The sequence below is a fragment of the Hemiscyllium ocellatum genome, chromosome 8, assembly GCF_020745735.1.
Source record: "Hemiscyllium ocellatum isolate sHemOce1 chromosome 8, sHemOce1.pat.X.cur, whole genome shotgun sequence".
NCBI classification, from domain to species: domain Eukaryota; kingdom Metazoa; phylum Chordata; class Chondrichthyes; order Orectolobiformes; family Hemiscylliidae; genus Hemiscyllium; species Hemiscyllium ocellatum.
This window is the reverse complement of record NC_083408.1, coordinates 90,546,318-90,563,878: the sequence shown is the minus strand read 5'-3', so window position 1 is coordinate 90,563,878 and position 17,561 is coordinate 90,546,318. Positions and strand designations below refer to the sequence as shown.

General features: G+C 40.9%; 1 protein-coding gene across 1 annotated transcript in view; it reads right to left on the bottom strand.

The window, feature by feature from the left end:
* The window catches only part of rin3 (Ras and Rab interactor 3), a 110,102-nt gene that overhangs the window by 41,461 nt on the left and 51,080 nt on the right, over window positions 1-17,561 (bottom strand). The window contains exons 4-5 of the mRNA XM_060829351.1: window positions 8,391-8,463; window positions 71-162 (exon numbers count right to left, since the gene is read on the bottom strand). Coding sequence (XP_060685334.1) covers window positions 71-162; window positions 8,391-8,463 — 165 coding nt within the window. The remainder of the gene's footprint in view (window positions 1-70; window positions 163-8,390; window positions 8,464-17,561) is intronic.

Genomic DNA, 17,561 nt, shown 5'->3' with positions numbered 1-17,561 from the left:
CAGCTATCATTATTATTCAAGATGTCAAACACAGATTCTACAAAAGACAAAACTTTCCATCCGTGCATACCTATCCCCAGATGTGAAACAACTTGTAATTCTTCAGAACTTGTTGCTTCTGCTATTGCTTGTGGCAAAACCAGTGTCGATGGCAATATATCTCTGTACACAAAAAAAAGAATACAAGTAAGATCTTAAAAAAGTATACTGAAGATGAATGCAAGTCTGTTGAAAGATATTGTCATAATGTTTTGCTAACCAATAACTTTAAAATCTATATTATATTAGACATGCACCATTTTAATTTAAAAACTGCTCTCATTCTCATTGGTGAAGAGAGTGTTATGTGGTGATTGTATTTTCTAGATTATGAAGGGAAACACATCATTTAGATTAAGGCGAAATGAAGTAGGTAGGATGGTGTGGGACCAGAACTTTCACCACCCATCCTCTTCCTTCCTTTGCCTGAATTTGGTTTTGGATGTGAAGGACCAGACTTTACCTTCTTGTTGAGATCTTTAAGTGGTAACTTAATAAACATTTAAGGATTGTTTGCCTGTGAGATGCAATAATTTCCACTCCAGGCAGGATTGGAAAACATTGGCCTAATTGACTGGTAGAACAGCACAAGCAGGATGTCAGTTGTGGTGCACTTGGGTCTCTCAAATTACAGTTGAAGGACTGTTTATAGAGGATTGGCCATGAGGATTCTTATTACCCTTCTATCCCACCCCCTTGGCCCCTTTTTTCCTGCCACCAGCACCCTGCACGATTCTCCCCCTACACCCTCAAAACAACATTTACCCTCTATTTTGGCAAGAGTGATCTATATCAGTATATATATCGTAGTATTGGTCAAAAGCCCATTGAAGCCAATCAGTGGCCTGATTGCAGTAAGATCCAGCAAGCTTTCAAATCCTGCTATCCCGAAAGAAACACCAACAAAACTTACAAATGATCCATACTGGTCCCAACTTGTCTTATTTACTTCAAATACAAAGCTCCAGTATGACCGATAAGTTTAGATACAGCTATTACGTTGATCGAAAGAAATTGTTTTGTTCACTTCTTGGGAGACTCTGAGTTTGGCGTGTGTAAAGTGCTGAGGGGAAAGTATTATGCGGGCTCTTTAAAAGGTGTCAGGAGAATATGAAGAAGTAAAAAAGGCTATTTTGAGTGCTCATGGATAGGTACCAGAAGCATATAGACAACAGTTCAGAAATGTAAGAAAGGAGCCAGATCAGACCTATACTAAGTTTGAAAGAATTAAACAGAGCAATTTCGATAGATGGATGAGAGCATTCAAGATAGAAAATACGTATGAGGCTCTTAGAGATATTTTCTGCTGGAGGAGTTGAAAAACTCACTGCCAGAAGTGATAAGAACTCGTGGCGAGGAAAAGAGAGTTTCAACAGTGAGAAGACTTACCAGGGGAAAGCAGTGGAGCACAGGGCTCTGGCACAGAGTCTGTCCCTGCTGCTCAGAAGGGAAGGGTGAAGAGGAGCAGAGCAGTACTCACTGGGGACTCCATAGTTAGGGGGACAGATAGGAGATTCGGTGGGGACGACAGAGACTCATGGTTGGTATGTTGCCTCCCAGCTGCCAGGGTTCGTGATGTCTCTAATCGTGTTTTTGGGATCCTTAAGGGGAGCGGGAGCAGCCCCATCTCGTGGTCCACATTGGCACCAACGACATAGGTAGGAAGAGAGATGGGAATTTAAGGCAGAAATTCAGGGAGCTCGGATGGAAGCTTAGAGCTAGGACGAACAGAGTTGTTGTCTCTGGTTTGTTGCCCGTGCCATGTGCTAGTGAGGCGAGGAATAGGGAGAGAGAGGGGTTGAACACATGGATTCTTGCATAATTGGGGCTCTTTCTGGGGTAGGTGGGACCTCTACAAACAGGGTGGTCTTCATCTGAACCAGAGGGGTACCAATATCCAGGGGGGGAAATTTGCTAAGGCTATTGGGGTGGGTTTAAACTAATCCAGCAGGGGGATGGGAACCAAAATTGAAGTTTGAGTATAGAAAAGGTTGAGAGTAGGGAGGTCTGAAATCAAGTTTCAGGGACTCAAGATGGCACCGGTAAGCAGGAAGGTGGTTTGAAGTGTGTCTACTTCAATGCCAGGAGCATCCGGAATAAGGTGGGTGAACTTGCAGCATGGGTTGGTATCTGGGACTTCGATGTTGTGACCATTTCGGAGACATGGATAGAGCAGGGACAGGACGCGTGCTGCAGGTTCCAGGATTTAGATGTTTCAGTAAGAAGAGAGAAGATGGTAAAAGAGGGGGAAGTGTGGCATTGCTGGTCAAGGACAGTATTACAGTTGCAGAAAGGATGTTTGGGGACTCGTCAACTGAGATAGTATGGGCTGAGGTTAGAAACAGGAAAGGAGAGGTCACCCTGTTGGGAGCCTTCTATAGGCCTCCGAATAGTTCCAGAGATGTCGAGGAAAGGATAGCAAAGATGATTCTCGATAGGAGTGAGAGAGACAGGGTAGTTGTCAACTTTCCAAATATTGACTGGGAACACTATTGTTCGAGTACTATAGATGGGCCAGTTTTTGTCCAGTGTGTGCAGGAGGGCTTCCTGACACAGTATGTAGACAGGCCAAACAAGGGGCGAAGACACATTAGATTTGGTACTGGGTAATGAGCCTAGCCAGGTGTTAGACTTGGAAGTAGGTGAGCACTTTGGTGATAGTGATCACAATTCTGTTATGTTTACTTTAGTGATAGAAAGGGATAGGTGTACCACTGGGCAAGAGTTACAGCTGGGGGAAAGGCAGCTGAGAGGTGGCAAATAGAGTTTACTGCAGACAAGTGAGGTGATTCACTTTGGTCGGAGTAACCGGAATGCAAAGTACTGGGCTAATGGTAAGATTCTTGGTAGTGTAGATGAGCAGAGAGATCTCGCTGTAAACACAGATCCTTGAAAGTTACCACCCAGGTTGACAGGGTTGTTAAGAAGGCATACAGTGTTTTAGCTTTTATTAATAGAGGAATCAAGTTCCGGAACCGTAACATTATGCTACAGCTATAAAAAACTCTGGTGCGGCCACACTTGGAGTATTGTGTACAGTTCTGATCATTGCATTACGAGAAGGATGTGGAAGCTTTGAAAAGGGTGCAGAGGAGATTTACTAGGATGTTGCCTGGTATGGAGGGGAGGTCTTACGAGAAAAGGCTGAGGGACTTGAGGCTGTTTTCGTTGGAGAGAAGAAGGTTGAGAGGTGACTTAATAGAGACGTATAAGATAATCAGAAGGTTAGATAGGGTGGACAGGGAGAGCCTTTTTCCAAGTATGTTGACAGCGAGCATGAAGGGGCATAGCTTTAAATTGAGGGGTGATAGATATGGGACAGATGTCAGAGGTAGTTTCTTTACTCAGAGAGTAGTAAGGGTATGGAATGCTTTGCCTGCAACGGTAGTAGATTCGCCAACTTTAAGTACATTTAAGTCGTCATTGGACAAGCATATCGACGTACATGGAATAGTGTAGATTAGATGGGCTTCAGATTGGTATGATAGGTCAGCGCAACATCGAGGGCTGAAGGGCCTGTACTGCACTGTAATATTCTATGTTCTGTGTTCTGTGACTCTGTGACCAGTTTTAGCCATGCCAAATTTTTTGAAACCCTTCAAAGCCATCATCAACGCAAGTGATGTTGGTGTTGGAGCTGTGTTGTTACAAGAGGATGAGTGTGGAATTGAAAGGCCAATCAATTATTTTTCAAAAAAACTGAATATCCATGAGAAAAAATATTCAACCACTAAAACAGTGTTATTGAGTTTGGAACTGGCCTTACAACATTTGAATGTTTACATTGCAAACAATGCATCAGTGATGGTTGTGTATACTGATCACAATCCTTTGACATTTCTGGAAAGATTTAAGGACAAGAACACCAGATTACTTTGTTGGAGTCTCAAGTTACAAACTTTCAATTTACAGATTGTAACAGGTTGCCAAAATATTAGTGTGGATGGTTTATTGCAAGTTTAAAAGGAAAATGCTTATGTAAGATAGAAACAGTAGCGTTCAATTTTATATATAGTATAAAATGTGTAACTCTAGATTCATGGATTTAGTAATATAATGGAGTTACAGCTTTAAAAGAAGAGTTTAAAAAAATTGTGGTTCATTCTTTTCTTAAGGTGGAAGGTGTTGCACATTTGGGTAGAGTATTTGTAGATTGGGAGGCAGGAAGTTAGAATTTGGTGTTGGTAAAGTGCTGTTGGGAAATCATTGTGTGGCGTTTTCTTTGTACGTAGAGATTTACAAAGGATGTCTTTGAGCAGTAGATCGCAAGTACACAGAGAACCTGAATTGAATCATTTGCATTGAAAGGCTGTATAGTTAGCAAGCCAAGCAACAGTTTTTACCAAGACAACAGTCTTTTGAATTTAGCCAATCAATTTGAACCAAAAACTATTGAATGTAAATCTGATGGTTTTGATAACAAAGGGATAATCCTATTGTACAAAATATTGATATGTCATCATGAGTAAAAAAGAAGGGGACCATTGGACAAAGACCACAGAGCTAATTGCCATCCACCAGAGCTAATGGCCTTCAGCTCTCAAGAGAGAATCGCTGTCTCTCACAGCCTCCTCTCTGTCCTAGAAAAAGCACTAACCAAATAATAACAATACTAACAACATGACTAGTGAATATTCCTGACAGAAAAATGATGGATTAGGCATTCCTGACAGAAGAATCAAAAGGGGGTATTCTTGACAGAGGAATCGATAGAGAAGGCACAGAACATTCTGGAAGACACGTAACCTGGCTGTAATTTTGAGAGTCAAAATTCTATCTTTTTGTTATATGAGTGGGATTTGTATTTATTGGAACAGCATACCATTAGAATCTTGTTTTGTTTGGGAATAGTTAGTAGTTAGAAGGGATTTATTTCATTTGTTAATAATTCAATTAATTTGTTCACTGTTAGAGTTAGATAAATCAATTGTTACTTGTTGATTTTCAAGTGAGTGTCAGGGATTTATTTTACTTAACCATGAGAAGTTGCTGAAAAGCAGGTTACACCACTTTTCACACTCTTTACTGTTTATGAGCTGAGGTACTCCTCTTTGGGTGTTTCAGTTTTAGTGCTCAGGGGGAGGGTAAACCTCCGCTTTATAACAACAACAGTAAGAGGGCAGGGACGATGAGATTTTTGTTTCTCTTAGGCATTTTCTTCTAGGTCAACAGTTAAGGCTGGGTCAGTGAATTTATTTAAGGCTGAGTTGGATAGGGACAACAGCAGAAATTACTGGAAATGCTCAGCACGTCTGGCAGCATCAATGAAGAGAAAGCAGAGTTAACATTTCGAGCCCAGCAGCCCTTTTTACGAACATTATGGCCAGTGGACTTGAAATGTTAACTCTGCTTTCCCTCCACAGATGTTGCCAGACCTGCTGGAAGTCTCCAGCAGTTTCTGTTTTTTGTTTCAGATCTGCAGTTCCTTGTTTTACTTTATTTGAGTTAGATAGAGCTTTGATAGAAAAGGAACTCTAGGATTATGGAGGCAAACAGAAAAGTCTTGTTGAGACCACAATCGGGCTAGCTATAATTTTATTGAATGTTGGAGCTGACTCGAAGGGTGGAATGGCCTTCTTCTCCTCTTAATTCCTATGTATTTGTATTTTCAGGTCCCTTGAGAGGTTAGAATGCCAGCACTTATCAAGATGAATGCTAAAGTTAATCAAATTCATCCTACAGGATTTCAATATTTATTAGTAATGTTATAAGACGATTGGTAATAATGTCGCTTCCAAGATGAACTAAAAGTTGAGGCTATTACTTTACTCCTGCTGTAACTCATTTCTGGTTATCTATCATACATATTGTGGCTTTGCAGTTATTTATGCCGATTCATGTGGCCTTTCACAATTAGAACCAGTTAACCCATTGGTATCAAGTAGGCTATTGTTACAAGCATGATTGTTTCAACAAGTGAGTGACATAAGTTGTACATGTCAAGTGCGAGTCTTAAGATCATTTATCAGAGGTTGAATTTCTTGAGTTGGTACAGTGTGTGACAACAAATGAATATGGGTTCTCATCCTGAGAAAACATGACAATAAAGCTTAAATAAAATCAAAATTTAATGAGAAATGCAGAGCAATAAACAGTGACGCAAACTAAATACTTTTTTGTGCATTATCTTGCCAATAAGCCCCAATATAGAGTCCATAATTATTTTAAAATAGAGATAGTTGAATGAAAAAGAAGAATTTGAGAGAGATCAGGAGAAGGATGTTAACCTGGGTGTATGACATGGATGAAAGCATCACTTTGCACTCAAATGGCTGTTTCAAAGTCTGATATTACATGATATCAGGTCAATGTTTAGTTTAGGGCCACAACAGGCAGTGAGCAAGGGGATTCTATGATTCTATGAAGGTGGGAATGGGGAGCGGGGGTAGTTTGAGGAATGAGAGGCAAGAAAATATGATTTGTTTTTGTGTTCCTATTCCAAGAAAGTTTTCAGAGAGTCACTTAAGGAATCCTGGTTAGGTTGCTGAAAATTAGTGCAAAAGGTACAGAGCTGTACAACACATTTATAACTAAGGCTTATAACCAGGATTGTAGCTACATCACCAGACCCTGATTAACATTACATGCAATCCCATTCCTCATTTGAAACTGGAGTGGATCCGACTGCCCTTTTTCAAATAATATGCAACAGGGTCATAAATATCATAACTGTAGTAATAGCTACTTACCCATCTGCACAGTGGCAATACTTAAAATTGTTTTGTGTTGCTCTTGCACTAGAGTTGGTGCCTGGAACCAAACCTTTTGGCAGCAGAAATTCAAAGTGCAGAGAACAAATGTGACTTTGTACTGACCAGCAAATGGAGTACAGCAGTACACATATTCATTAATGAGAGCAGTATCATTGTTCTTGAAGCCTGAGCACTCAGTGCTGAAGAAGTGCCTTAGTAGACAGCCCTTTACATTGGTTTTGTGTAGAGTGGTTTATGCTGAATTTTTACACACAGATTATGAAATATCATGCTTGCAACGCAATTTGTGCATACTGATTCTAAAGTAAAGTCTAAGCAGTATTTTGCACAGGGCACATTATGATGTTAACAGGTTGGTTATATTCCTTCAATCACTTTTTAGTCTCCCTGAATTTTCTTGCTCAGGGAATTTTCTTGAAGTGGACGCTGAAGAGATCTCTATATTTAGGCATCATTTAATGGCAAGCCACATTGGACTAGATTTGTCCTGGCTCCAGTTCTAAGGAGGTAGTTTCCAACATTTGTTTAAAATGGGTTCAATGGAGTGTCAACACTTCCTGCCCACTGCCACTGGAACAGACTCAAACCAATTTCAGATTCAGAATTCAATTTGTTGGATCTAAATGGGTATGGTCACATGATTCTTCTTGTAAAATTGTTCACTCAGGGGATGTGTGTGCTATTGACAAGGCCCATATTTATTGCCCATCCCTAACTGGTCTGAAAAGGACTGGCTTGCTGGGCCATTTCAAAGGACAGTTAAGATCAAACCACATTACAGCGGGTCAGGAGTCACATAGAGGCCAGACCAGGCAAGGATGGCAGATTTCCTTCACTAAAGGGCTTTAATGAATTAGCTGGGTTCTTACAACAATGGGTAATGGTTATATGGCCAGCATTAGGTTAGTTCTTAATTCCAGATTGTTATTAAATTTAAAAGAAACTGAGAACCTTATTTTCAAGAAAAGGGCTACATCTAATTGCTAGGAAAATTGCAGACTTCCATTAAGCTGTGCAGTGCAATTAATTTGAGATTCCAAATCCAAAGAACAGCCAATGCTGCAGCAGTGCTGGCATCAAATATAGGTTGGGTCCTATTTGGGTCATGATGCATTTAGAAAGAGGAACTCTCTGTTTACTATACAGTGATACCAATGAATCATGGTTTCTGTTGTAACATAGTTATTCATCATTATTACAAGAAATACCCACTCACTTAGAATCCTGATGATAGGCACATGGCTCCTACTAAACGCATAGCAGAAATATTGTGCAACCAACCTCTAACTGTACCTCAATGATGTCAATCCATAGCTTTCTCATACAATTCCTAAAGCCTCCATGTTGGAAAATAGCACTGTGAAGTCTCACTTGAAAATGGGCTCATACTGTTTCCTTAAGGATAACAATGGACAAACGGCTGGTCCAACCAACTGAGAAACAGCAGCATAAGCATAAGCAACATATCAAGGCAGCAGATTTTGTTAAGATGTGGTAAAAATAATCACATTAAACACACAGCATAGTTTTTATTGTGACATAGCACTGAGCACACTGGGATTCTGAGAACAGACACTAAAAACTTGTATTGCACACCACATTATATGATCTGAATGGATCAGTCAAACATTAACTTACCTGCTCACACAATAGAATGCCACCATTTTGAAGATATCTTCAAAAACCAATAAAGAGCCATCCAAATACATAACTGAAAGGAAAGAAGAAAATAATCGAGAGCTTCAGTAACCCTGAATTAATGGTGTTATATTTGTAAACAGCCAAGAACTATTTGTTTTGTGAATATATTTCCAAGATTGCCACATGTTAAACAGATGTCATGTGATGAGCACAAATGTCAATCAGTCCAACAACCACAGAGACACTGCAAGAAATACATCCTTCCCTTTGCTGAGATCAGGTACTGACTGCCTTTAGCCAAGGGCTCCCCTCCATCCAGGAGCCCTTGAATGACCCCACTGAGTGGACCACCCTCCTGCTGCTGACTCAATATTAGTGGTTGCACAATTAGACTATTTTTCTAGCTGATTAAATGACACCTGTCATCAAACTTGTCACAAGGGAGGACACAAGATTTGACCTGATGAGGGCACTGTGGGCATAGAAACTTCAACGCTGCATGCAATGGCTGGATGTGTCAGCTTCACAGAACCATTCAGATCAGCAAGAGGCTGCTTTATAAACCTGCAATCATAAAAATGAAGCTGCAGCTTCATGAATTGAACAGATAGTTTGCATTGGTCTTCACTATTGGAGGATACAAGTAACATTCTGGAAATAACTGTAATTCAGGAAATGGAAGGGAGAGACAAATGCAGGAGAATTACAATCACCAGGGAAGTAGTACAGATTCCATTTGAGCAAGTTGCTGGAGCTATGGCCTGTGACGTCCCTGAGTCCTGATGAACTTCAGCTTTGGTTCTTAAAGAAGTGACTGGTGAGATAGTTGATGCATGACCTTAATTTTCCAAACTTCCCCACTTTTGGGAAAGGTTCAATTAGACTGGGACATAGTGAATAATAATTACTTAATTTGCAAAGAGAGGGAGCCATCAAACAGGAAACTGCAGGTCAGTCAGCTTAACGTCTGTCACATTGAAAATGTTAGAAGCTGTTATTGCAGAAACGATAGCAGAGGCACGGAGAAAAGTTCAAGGTAATCACACAGAGTCAACATCTTACATTAAAGTCGAAGAGTGGGGTGCTGGAAAAGCACAGCCAGTCAGGTGGCATCCGAGCAGCAGGAGATCAAAATTCCTGATGAAGAGTTTATGTTGGAAATGTCGACTCTCCTGCTCCTTGATGTTGCCTGACCTTCTGTGCTTTTCCAGCAACACACTCTTTGACTCTGATCTCCAGCATCTGCAGTCGTCACTTTTTCCTAGATGGTTATATTAAAGGATAATCATGTTGAACCAATTGATTGGAGATCTTTTTGAAATTAAAATATGCTGTGGATTATGGAGACTTGCATTGTATTTAGATTTCCAAAAAGCATGGAGTGATAAGGTGGCTTATTAAAGATTATAATGGAGAATGAACTGTGAAACATTTGGCATTTGGATAGAACTCTGCCTAGCTGACAGGAAACAAAACAGTCATAAAATGGTCATTTTCAGGTTGGCAACATGTAATGAATAGCGTCATAGGGATCATTGTTAGGACCCCAACAGTTTACAATCTCTATGTAAAATGAGTAATTTTCATTATGGTTGCTAATTTTGCTAATGACAAGAGGAGAAAGACTTTAACACCAATTAACTTAACACAATTTAACACCAATAAACCTACTTCATTTGGAGTTAATACACAAAGTATGAGGCTACCTGACAGAAACATTATTGCTCTTCTCTCTCTGGTAAAACCCATATAAAGTCTCTAAAAATGTTAAAATCTCCTAGTTTAGACTTCCATAATGATATCCCGGAGTTGACTTATAATCTGTCATCTACACAAGAGTCTCATAAAGGCTAACAAATAACTCCAAGCTTGAGGTAAATTAAAAGTGATGGATAGGGGAAGTGGTCACATTTTGGGTAGCTGACCTGAGGCCGTGAACCAGAAGTATTTGAATAAGTGACTGATACAGGGAAAACAGTTCCTAGAAATGAAGTTTACCAACAGATGCTAGGAGGCAGGGGACAGTCCTCACCAGGCAGCTGCCATTTTCAGATTGAGGAAGACCTGGGAAAGTAGAGGAAGACTGGACAAAACATTTGTTAACATTTTGGCTACAGAACAGAAGGCTGCTTCACTCTGCGCTATGTGTCCTTTTGTCCTCCAGCTTGTAACTATTATATGCTTTTCCTATTTATACAGCTTATGCCTTAGGTCTGACTGAGCCCTTACTAGAGTTACTTTAAATGACTAATGAGTTCTGTACTGGAGTTCTGTACTTATAATGGAGAACGAAGAGTGCAGTGTATCGTGAAACATTTGGCATTTTGATAGAACTCTGCATTGAAAGCCAGGCTTTCAGAATGATACAGTTTACAGCCACTGTTTTGTCATAACGTTACCACCATCGACCCACCATTCATATTCAACAGATGTCATCACCAAACACGTCTTCACAGCATGTCCGAAAACCCCTTCACCATTTGGTGATGTGTGACTCCCAAATCTTACCAACAATCTTTACCTACAACTCCAGTCTAAAAAGAAGAAGTGGCGAGTTAATGTCTGATATTGTTGAAGTCAATGTAAAGTAGGTTAGATTGTGAGTTTACGAAATTAAAAGGATTGCAAGCAAATCACTGTTTCATTTTGAGGGATTGTTTGGGCCTTCAACAATGGGAAGAAAGAATCTAAAAAAGCAGGTGCTGTATCTCTTGTACTTGCAGAGGAAAGTGTTGTGAGATGAGAATGGAAAACTGAGGTTTTCCGAGTTGTCAGAGTTTAAGGGAGGGAATAATCCATTTAGAATGGTGAAGGGTTTTGGGACATGCCGTGAAGATACGTTTGGTGATGGCATCTGTTGAGTACGAATGGTGGGTAGATAGTGGTAACTATATAACATAACAGTGGCTGTAAACTATCATTCTGAAAGCTTAGCTTTCAATGCTTTTTAACAACAGAGGCATAGAGTACAAAAGCAAAGCAGGTTTTCTGAACTTACACAACAGTTGCAGTCACATCTGATCTTAATTCTGACAACTCTTGGATAGGAAAGCTCTGTAGTGGGTTAAGAAGACTCACTAGAATAGCTCTGGACTGGATGGACTACAGAGAATCTGGAGTTGTTGACAGGAGACCAAAAGACAAAGAGAAATAGGATTTGGCATTTGGTCCCTCGAGCCTGATCCACCACCTAACAGGATCATGAATGATCCAATGCTCATCATGACTGTTTTCCTGTCCTTTTCCCATAACCCTTGATTCCCAACTGACTAAAAATCTATCTCAGTCTCAATTATACACAAGGGCTCTATCCCACAGCTCCATGAGACAAGGAATTGCAAAGACTCACAACCATTTGAGAGAAGAAATTACTCATCAACTCCATCTTAAATTGCCACCTCTTTATTCTGGGGGATTTCAACATGCAAGTAGACTGGGGGAATCAGGATGGTATTGGACCTCAAGAAAGAGACTTTGTGGAGTGCCTCAGGGATGGATTCTTAGAACAGCTGGTGCTGGAGCCGACTGGGGAGAAGGCAATTCTGGATCTGGTATTGTACAATGAATCAGAATTGGTCAGGGACCTCGAAGTGAAAGAACCATTGGGAAGTAGTGACCATAATACAATAAGGTTCAATCTGCAATTTGAGAGGGAGAGGGTAAAATCAGAAGTGACAATATTTCTGTTGAATAAAGGGAACTATGGAGCTATGAGGGAGGAGCTGGCCAAAGTTCAATGGTGCAATATCTTAGTAGGAATGACAGTGGAAGAACAATGGTAGATATTTCTGGGTAAAATGCAGAAGTTGCAGGATCAGTTCATTCCAAAAAGGAAGAAAGATCCTAGGAGGAGGCAGGGGTGGAGGCTTTTGAGGGAAGTTAAGAAATATAAAAAGTTAAAAGAGAAAAAGTATAACATAGCTAAAGATAAGTGGGAAAACGGAGGACTGGGAAGCTTTTAAAGAACAACAGAGGAATACTAAGAAGGAAATATGCAGAGAAAAAAATGAGGTACGAAGGTAAACTGGCCAATAATATAAAGGAGGTAAAAACAATGACTGCAGATGCTGGAAACCAGATTCTGGATTAGTGCTGCTCCTCGGATGCTGCCTGAGCTGCTGTGTTCTTCCAGCATCACTAATCAAGAATAATATAAAGGAGGATAGCAAATGTTTTTTTAGGTATGTGAAAGGCAAAAAAATGGTTAAGACTAAAATTGGGCCCTTGAAGACAGAAACAGGGGAATATATTACGGGGTACAAAGAAATGGCAGAAGAATTGAATTGGTACTTCAGATCTGTTCACTGGGGAAGACACAAGCAATCCCCCTGAGGTAACAGTGGCTGAAGGACTGAACTGAAGGGAATTCATATTTGCCAGGAATTGGTGTTGGAGAGACTGTTCGGTCTGAAGGTTGATAAGTCCCCGGGGCCTGATGGTCTACATCCCAGGGTGCTGAAGGAGGTGGCTTGAGAAATCGTGGATGCTTTGGTGAGTATTTTCCAGAGTTTGATAGATTCGGGATCAGTTCCTGCGGATTGGAGGGTGGCTAATGTTGTACCACTTTTGAAGAAAGGTGAGAGAGAGAAAGCAGGAAATTATAGACCAGTTAGTCTGACCCCAGTGGTGGGAAAGATGCTGGAGTCTATTATAAAGGATGACACATCTGGATAGCAGTAACAGGATAGGTAAGAGTCAGCATGGATTTATGAAGGGGAAATCATGCTTGATTAATCTTCTGGAAGTTTTTGAGGATGTAACTCTGAAGCTGGACAAGGGAGATCCAGTCGATATAGTGTACCTGGACTTTCAGAAAGCTTTTGATAAAGTCCCACATAGGAGGTTAGTGAGCAAAATTAGGGCGCATGGTATTGGGGACAAAGTACTAACTTGGATTGAAAGTTGGTTGGCTGATAGGAAACAAAGAGTAGTGATAAACGGCTCCATTTCGGAATGGCAGGCAGAGACCAGTGGGGTACTGCAGGGATCAGTGCTGGAACCGTAGCTTTTTACAATATATGTTAATGATATAGAAGATGGTATTAGTAATAACATTAGCAAATTTGCTGATGATACTAAACTGGGTGGCAGGGTGAAATGTGATGAGGATGTTAGGAGATTACAGGGTGACCTGGACATTTAGGTGAGTGGTCAGATGCATGGCAGATATAGTTTTAATGTGGATAAATGTATGGTTATCCACTTTGGTGGCATGAACAGGAAGGCAGATTACTACCTAAATGGAATCAATTTAGGTAAAGGGGCAGTACAGAGAGATCTGGGTGTTCTTGTACACCAGTCAATGAAGGTAAGCATGCAGGTACAGCAGGTAGCAAAGAAGGCTAATAGCATGATGGCCTTCATAACAAGAGGGATTGAGCATAGAAGCAAAGAGGTTCTTCTGCGGCTGTACAGGGCCCTGGTGAGACCACACTGGAGTACTGTGTGCAGTTCTGGTCTCCAAATTTGAGGAAAGACATTCTGGTTATTGAGGGAGTGCAGCGTAGGTTCACGAGGTCAATTCTTGGAATGGAGGGATTATCTTACACTGAAAGACTGGAGCGACTGGGCTTGTATATCCCTGAGTTTAGAAGACTGAGAGGGGATCTGATTGAGACATATAAGATTATTAAAGGATTGGACACTCTTTAGGCAGGAAACATGTTTCCGCTGATGGGTGAGTGCTGAACTAGAGAATACAGCTTAAAAATATGGGGTAGACCATTTAGGACCGAGATGAGGAGAAACTTCTTCACCCAGAGAGTGGTGGCTGTGTGGAATGCTCTTCCCCAGAGGGCAGTGGAGGCCAGGTGTCTGGATTCGTTTAAGAAAGAGTTGGATAGAGCTCTCAAGGATAGTGGAATCAAGGGTTATGGAGATAAGGCAGGAACAGGATACTGATCAGTCATGATCATATTGAATGGTGATGCAGGCTCGAAGGGCAGAATGGCCTACTCCTGCACCTATTGTCTATTGACTATGCCTGTTGGTCCTAGACTCTCCTGTGAGAGGAAATATCCTCTCAGCATTTAGCCTGTCAATCCCCTTAAGAATCAAATATGTTTTAATTGATCACCTCTCATTCTTCTAAAATCCAATGATAGAGTCCCAAACTTCAACCTTTGCTCAGTAAGACAATCCTTTCATACCAGGGACTGTCCTAGGAAACTTTCTCTGAGCTGCCTCCATTGAAATAATATCTTTCTTTTGAATAAAGTGACCAAAACTCACCAGCACCTTCTACAATTGCAGTAAGACTTCTCTAATCTGGTACTCTAACCCTCTTGAGAGAAGGGTCAACATTCCATGAGGCTTTTTGATTACCTGATGCACCTATGTGCTCACTTTCTGCGCTTCATGTACAAATAAGTGGAAGTCCCTTTGTGCGGCCATTTCCTGCAGCTTTCTCTATTTAAATAATACTGTTCTTTTGGTCTCCCTTCCCAAATGATCAACTTCACATTTTCCCACTTTATACTCCATTTGCCAACTTCTTGCACACTTACCTACCTAACAATGTCTCTCTGTAAACTTTCTGTATCCCTCTCTCTACCTACCTTTTCACCTCAATATTTTCTGCAAATGTGGTTACAGTTTATTTGCTTCCTTCATTGAAGTCATTAAAATATATTAAAAGCAGTAACAGTTCCAGCACTGATCACTGTGGAACTCCACCAGTTACAGACTGAAAATTACTTCCTGCCCATTCATCAATTCTTAATCCATGCCAATATACCATCTTCAACACCATGGGCTCTCATCTCAGCCAAGAAGCCAGAAGGATTTGATGGAGGTGTACAACTTTAGGAAGAGTCCGATAGAATAAGTAGAAACTGCTTCTGATGGCTGAAGGTTCAATTAATCAGATGACTCATTTAATTTTATTAAATTTGATTGGCAAAAGAACTAAAGGCAACTTGAGGAAAAGCCCTTCCACATACAGTGGTCAGGATTTGGAATGTACCTCACCTCCAGATATTATAATGGATATGTATTAAATTAGTTTTTGAAAGAAAATTGGTTTAACGTTTGGAGAAAGCAAGGACTGCAGATGCTGGAGCTCAGAGTCGTGAGTGTACTGCTGGAAAAGCACAGCAGGTCAGGCAGCATCCGAGGAGCAGGAGAATCCACGTTTCGGGCAGAATAGCGTCATAGGCTGCGGGGTGACCTTATAGAGGTTTATAACATCATGGGAAATCTGAAATAAGAACAGAAATTACTGAAAATACTCTAAGTCTGGCAGCATTTGTGGAGAGTGAAACAGGATTCACCTTTCATCAGAACAGGAAGAAAGTGGAGATGGAGATTTAATAGAGGTGGGATCACAATGGAAGTACAACAGGAATATCTGCAGAGGGCAGGAGAAGCAAAAAGAAGAAAAGATGATGGTGCAAGGCAACAAAAAAGTAATGAGACAAGTAAAGAAACAAAGATTGGATCCAGAAGAGATGTAAACAGGACAGGAGAAACTGACTAGCGAAAGCGCAGTCAAATAGAACAAAGAACTGCAGATACTGGAGATCTGAATATAAACAGAAATAGGTGGAGAAACTCAGCTTTGGTTTGGACACCCAACAGCCTCTAGGACTCAACAATAACTGTTTCTGTCCTTCCATGATTTTTCACCCATGCCCAGACCCTGTTCCTTACTGATGTGGATTGCTTTCAGGACAGCCTGATGGTTCTCTCCTTCTCTCAGCTCAATTGGCTTCACTTCTGTCCTGTCTTATTATCAACAATGTCCTTTCATATCTCTCTGTCTGGGTTCTGTCTCCACCTATCCACTCACCTCATCAGGCCATGACACCTCCAGCCCAGCTTCGACATAAATACTACTTTTCCTAGCTGATATCAGTTCTGATGAAGAGTCACTAGACTAAAAGTATTAACTCTACTTCTTCCCCACAGATACTGCCTGGAATATTGTTAGTGCCCATAGCTGTTGCACCACCCAATGCCTCCAACTATTTCTTGATATCACATGGAGTAAACCGAATTGGTTTCAGACTAGTATCTGTGATGCTGAGGAGTACTAGAGGAGGCTGACATAGATCATCCACTTGGCACTTCTGGATGAAAGTTGCTGCGAAAGCTTCAGCCTTATCTTTTGCACTGATATGCTGGGCTCTTCCATTATTGAGATTTGGGATATTTGTGGAGCCTCCTCCTCCAGTGAGATTTTTAATTGCCTACCATGATTCATGACTGGGCGTGGCAGGACTGCAGAGTTTGGATCTGATCTGATCACTCAGCTTTGTCTAAATTGTGGGGCTGATGGTGATTGTGTTAAAAAGCTGGTTCCTTTTTTCCACAAGCTGTTCCTTGATTTTTTTTCAGAGGGGTCATAAATGGGCTAGGCTCTGATTCAACTAGCTTGGTACAGGGTTGAAGAGGATTTTGAGAGGGTTTTTGTTTATATGTAAACAGATGGGACTTCAGGTCAAAGTGGTCATGTTTTAAAAGTGACGTGCATAATGAAGGAGAATGGTCAGCTCTCTAGCTGAGCAGTTCTGTTCAGAACTAGTTGGGAGTTCAACAGTAAGCTGTGTGGAAATAGTCTGTCTGTCTGTCTCTCTCTCTCTCTCTCTTCTTCTGCCCTTCTAACTTCAACCTGTAAGCATCTGTTCCAGTTTTTAAGTTGTGTTTCAATAGGGTTTGCTTAGTGGATCTGTTGTGTCTATTTGGAGCAGCATAATTAAGTCTAGTTTGGATAGACAGGGTTCTATGGAGGTTCTTTATTCTGTTCTTTTGTTTCATTGTGTAATTTTGTGAATAATTTTTTGTCTGTTTTAAACCCTGGTAGCAAACTTTTCTAACTTAATCCGGATAATTTTCACTGTGCACTTTGTGAAACAAATTGCAAAGTTATTGTCTGAGTTACCTGCCTAAGGGTGTCTTGAGTAGTCCGGCCTAGATCATTACAGTTGGCGTGCAAGTAGTACTGTTTGATAGTTTCAACAGGTTGAGACTCATTTTCAGGTATGCCTCGTGCTGTTCCTGGCATGGCCTCCTGCACTCTCCATTGAACCAGGATTATTCCCCTGGCTTGACAGTTATGGTTGAGTGGAAGACATGCTGGGCCATGTAGCTACAGATTGTGCTGGAGTATATTCTGCTGGTGATGGCCCACAGCACCTCATGGATGCCCAGTCTTGATTTGCTGCAACT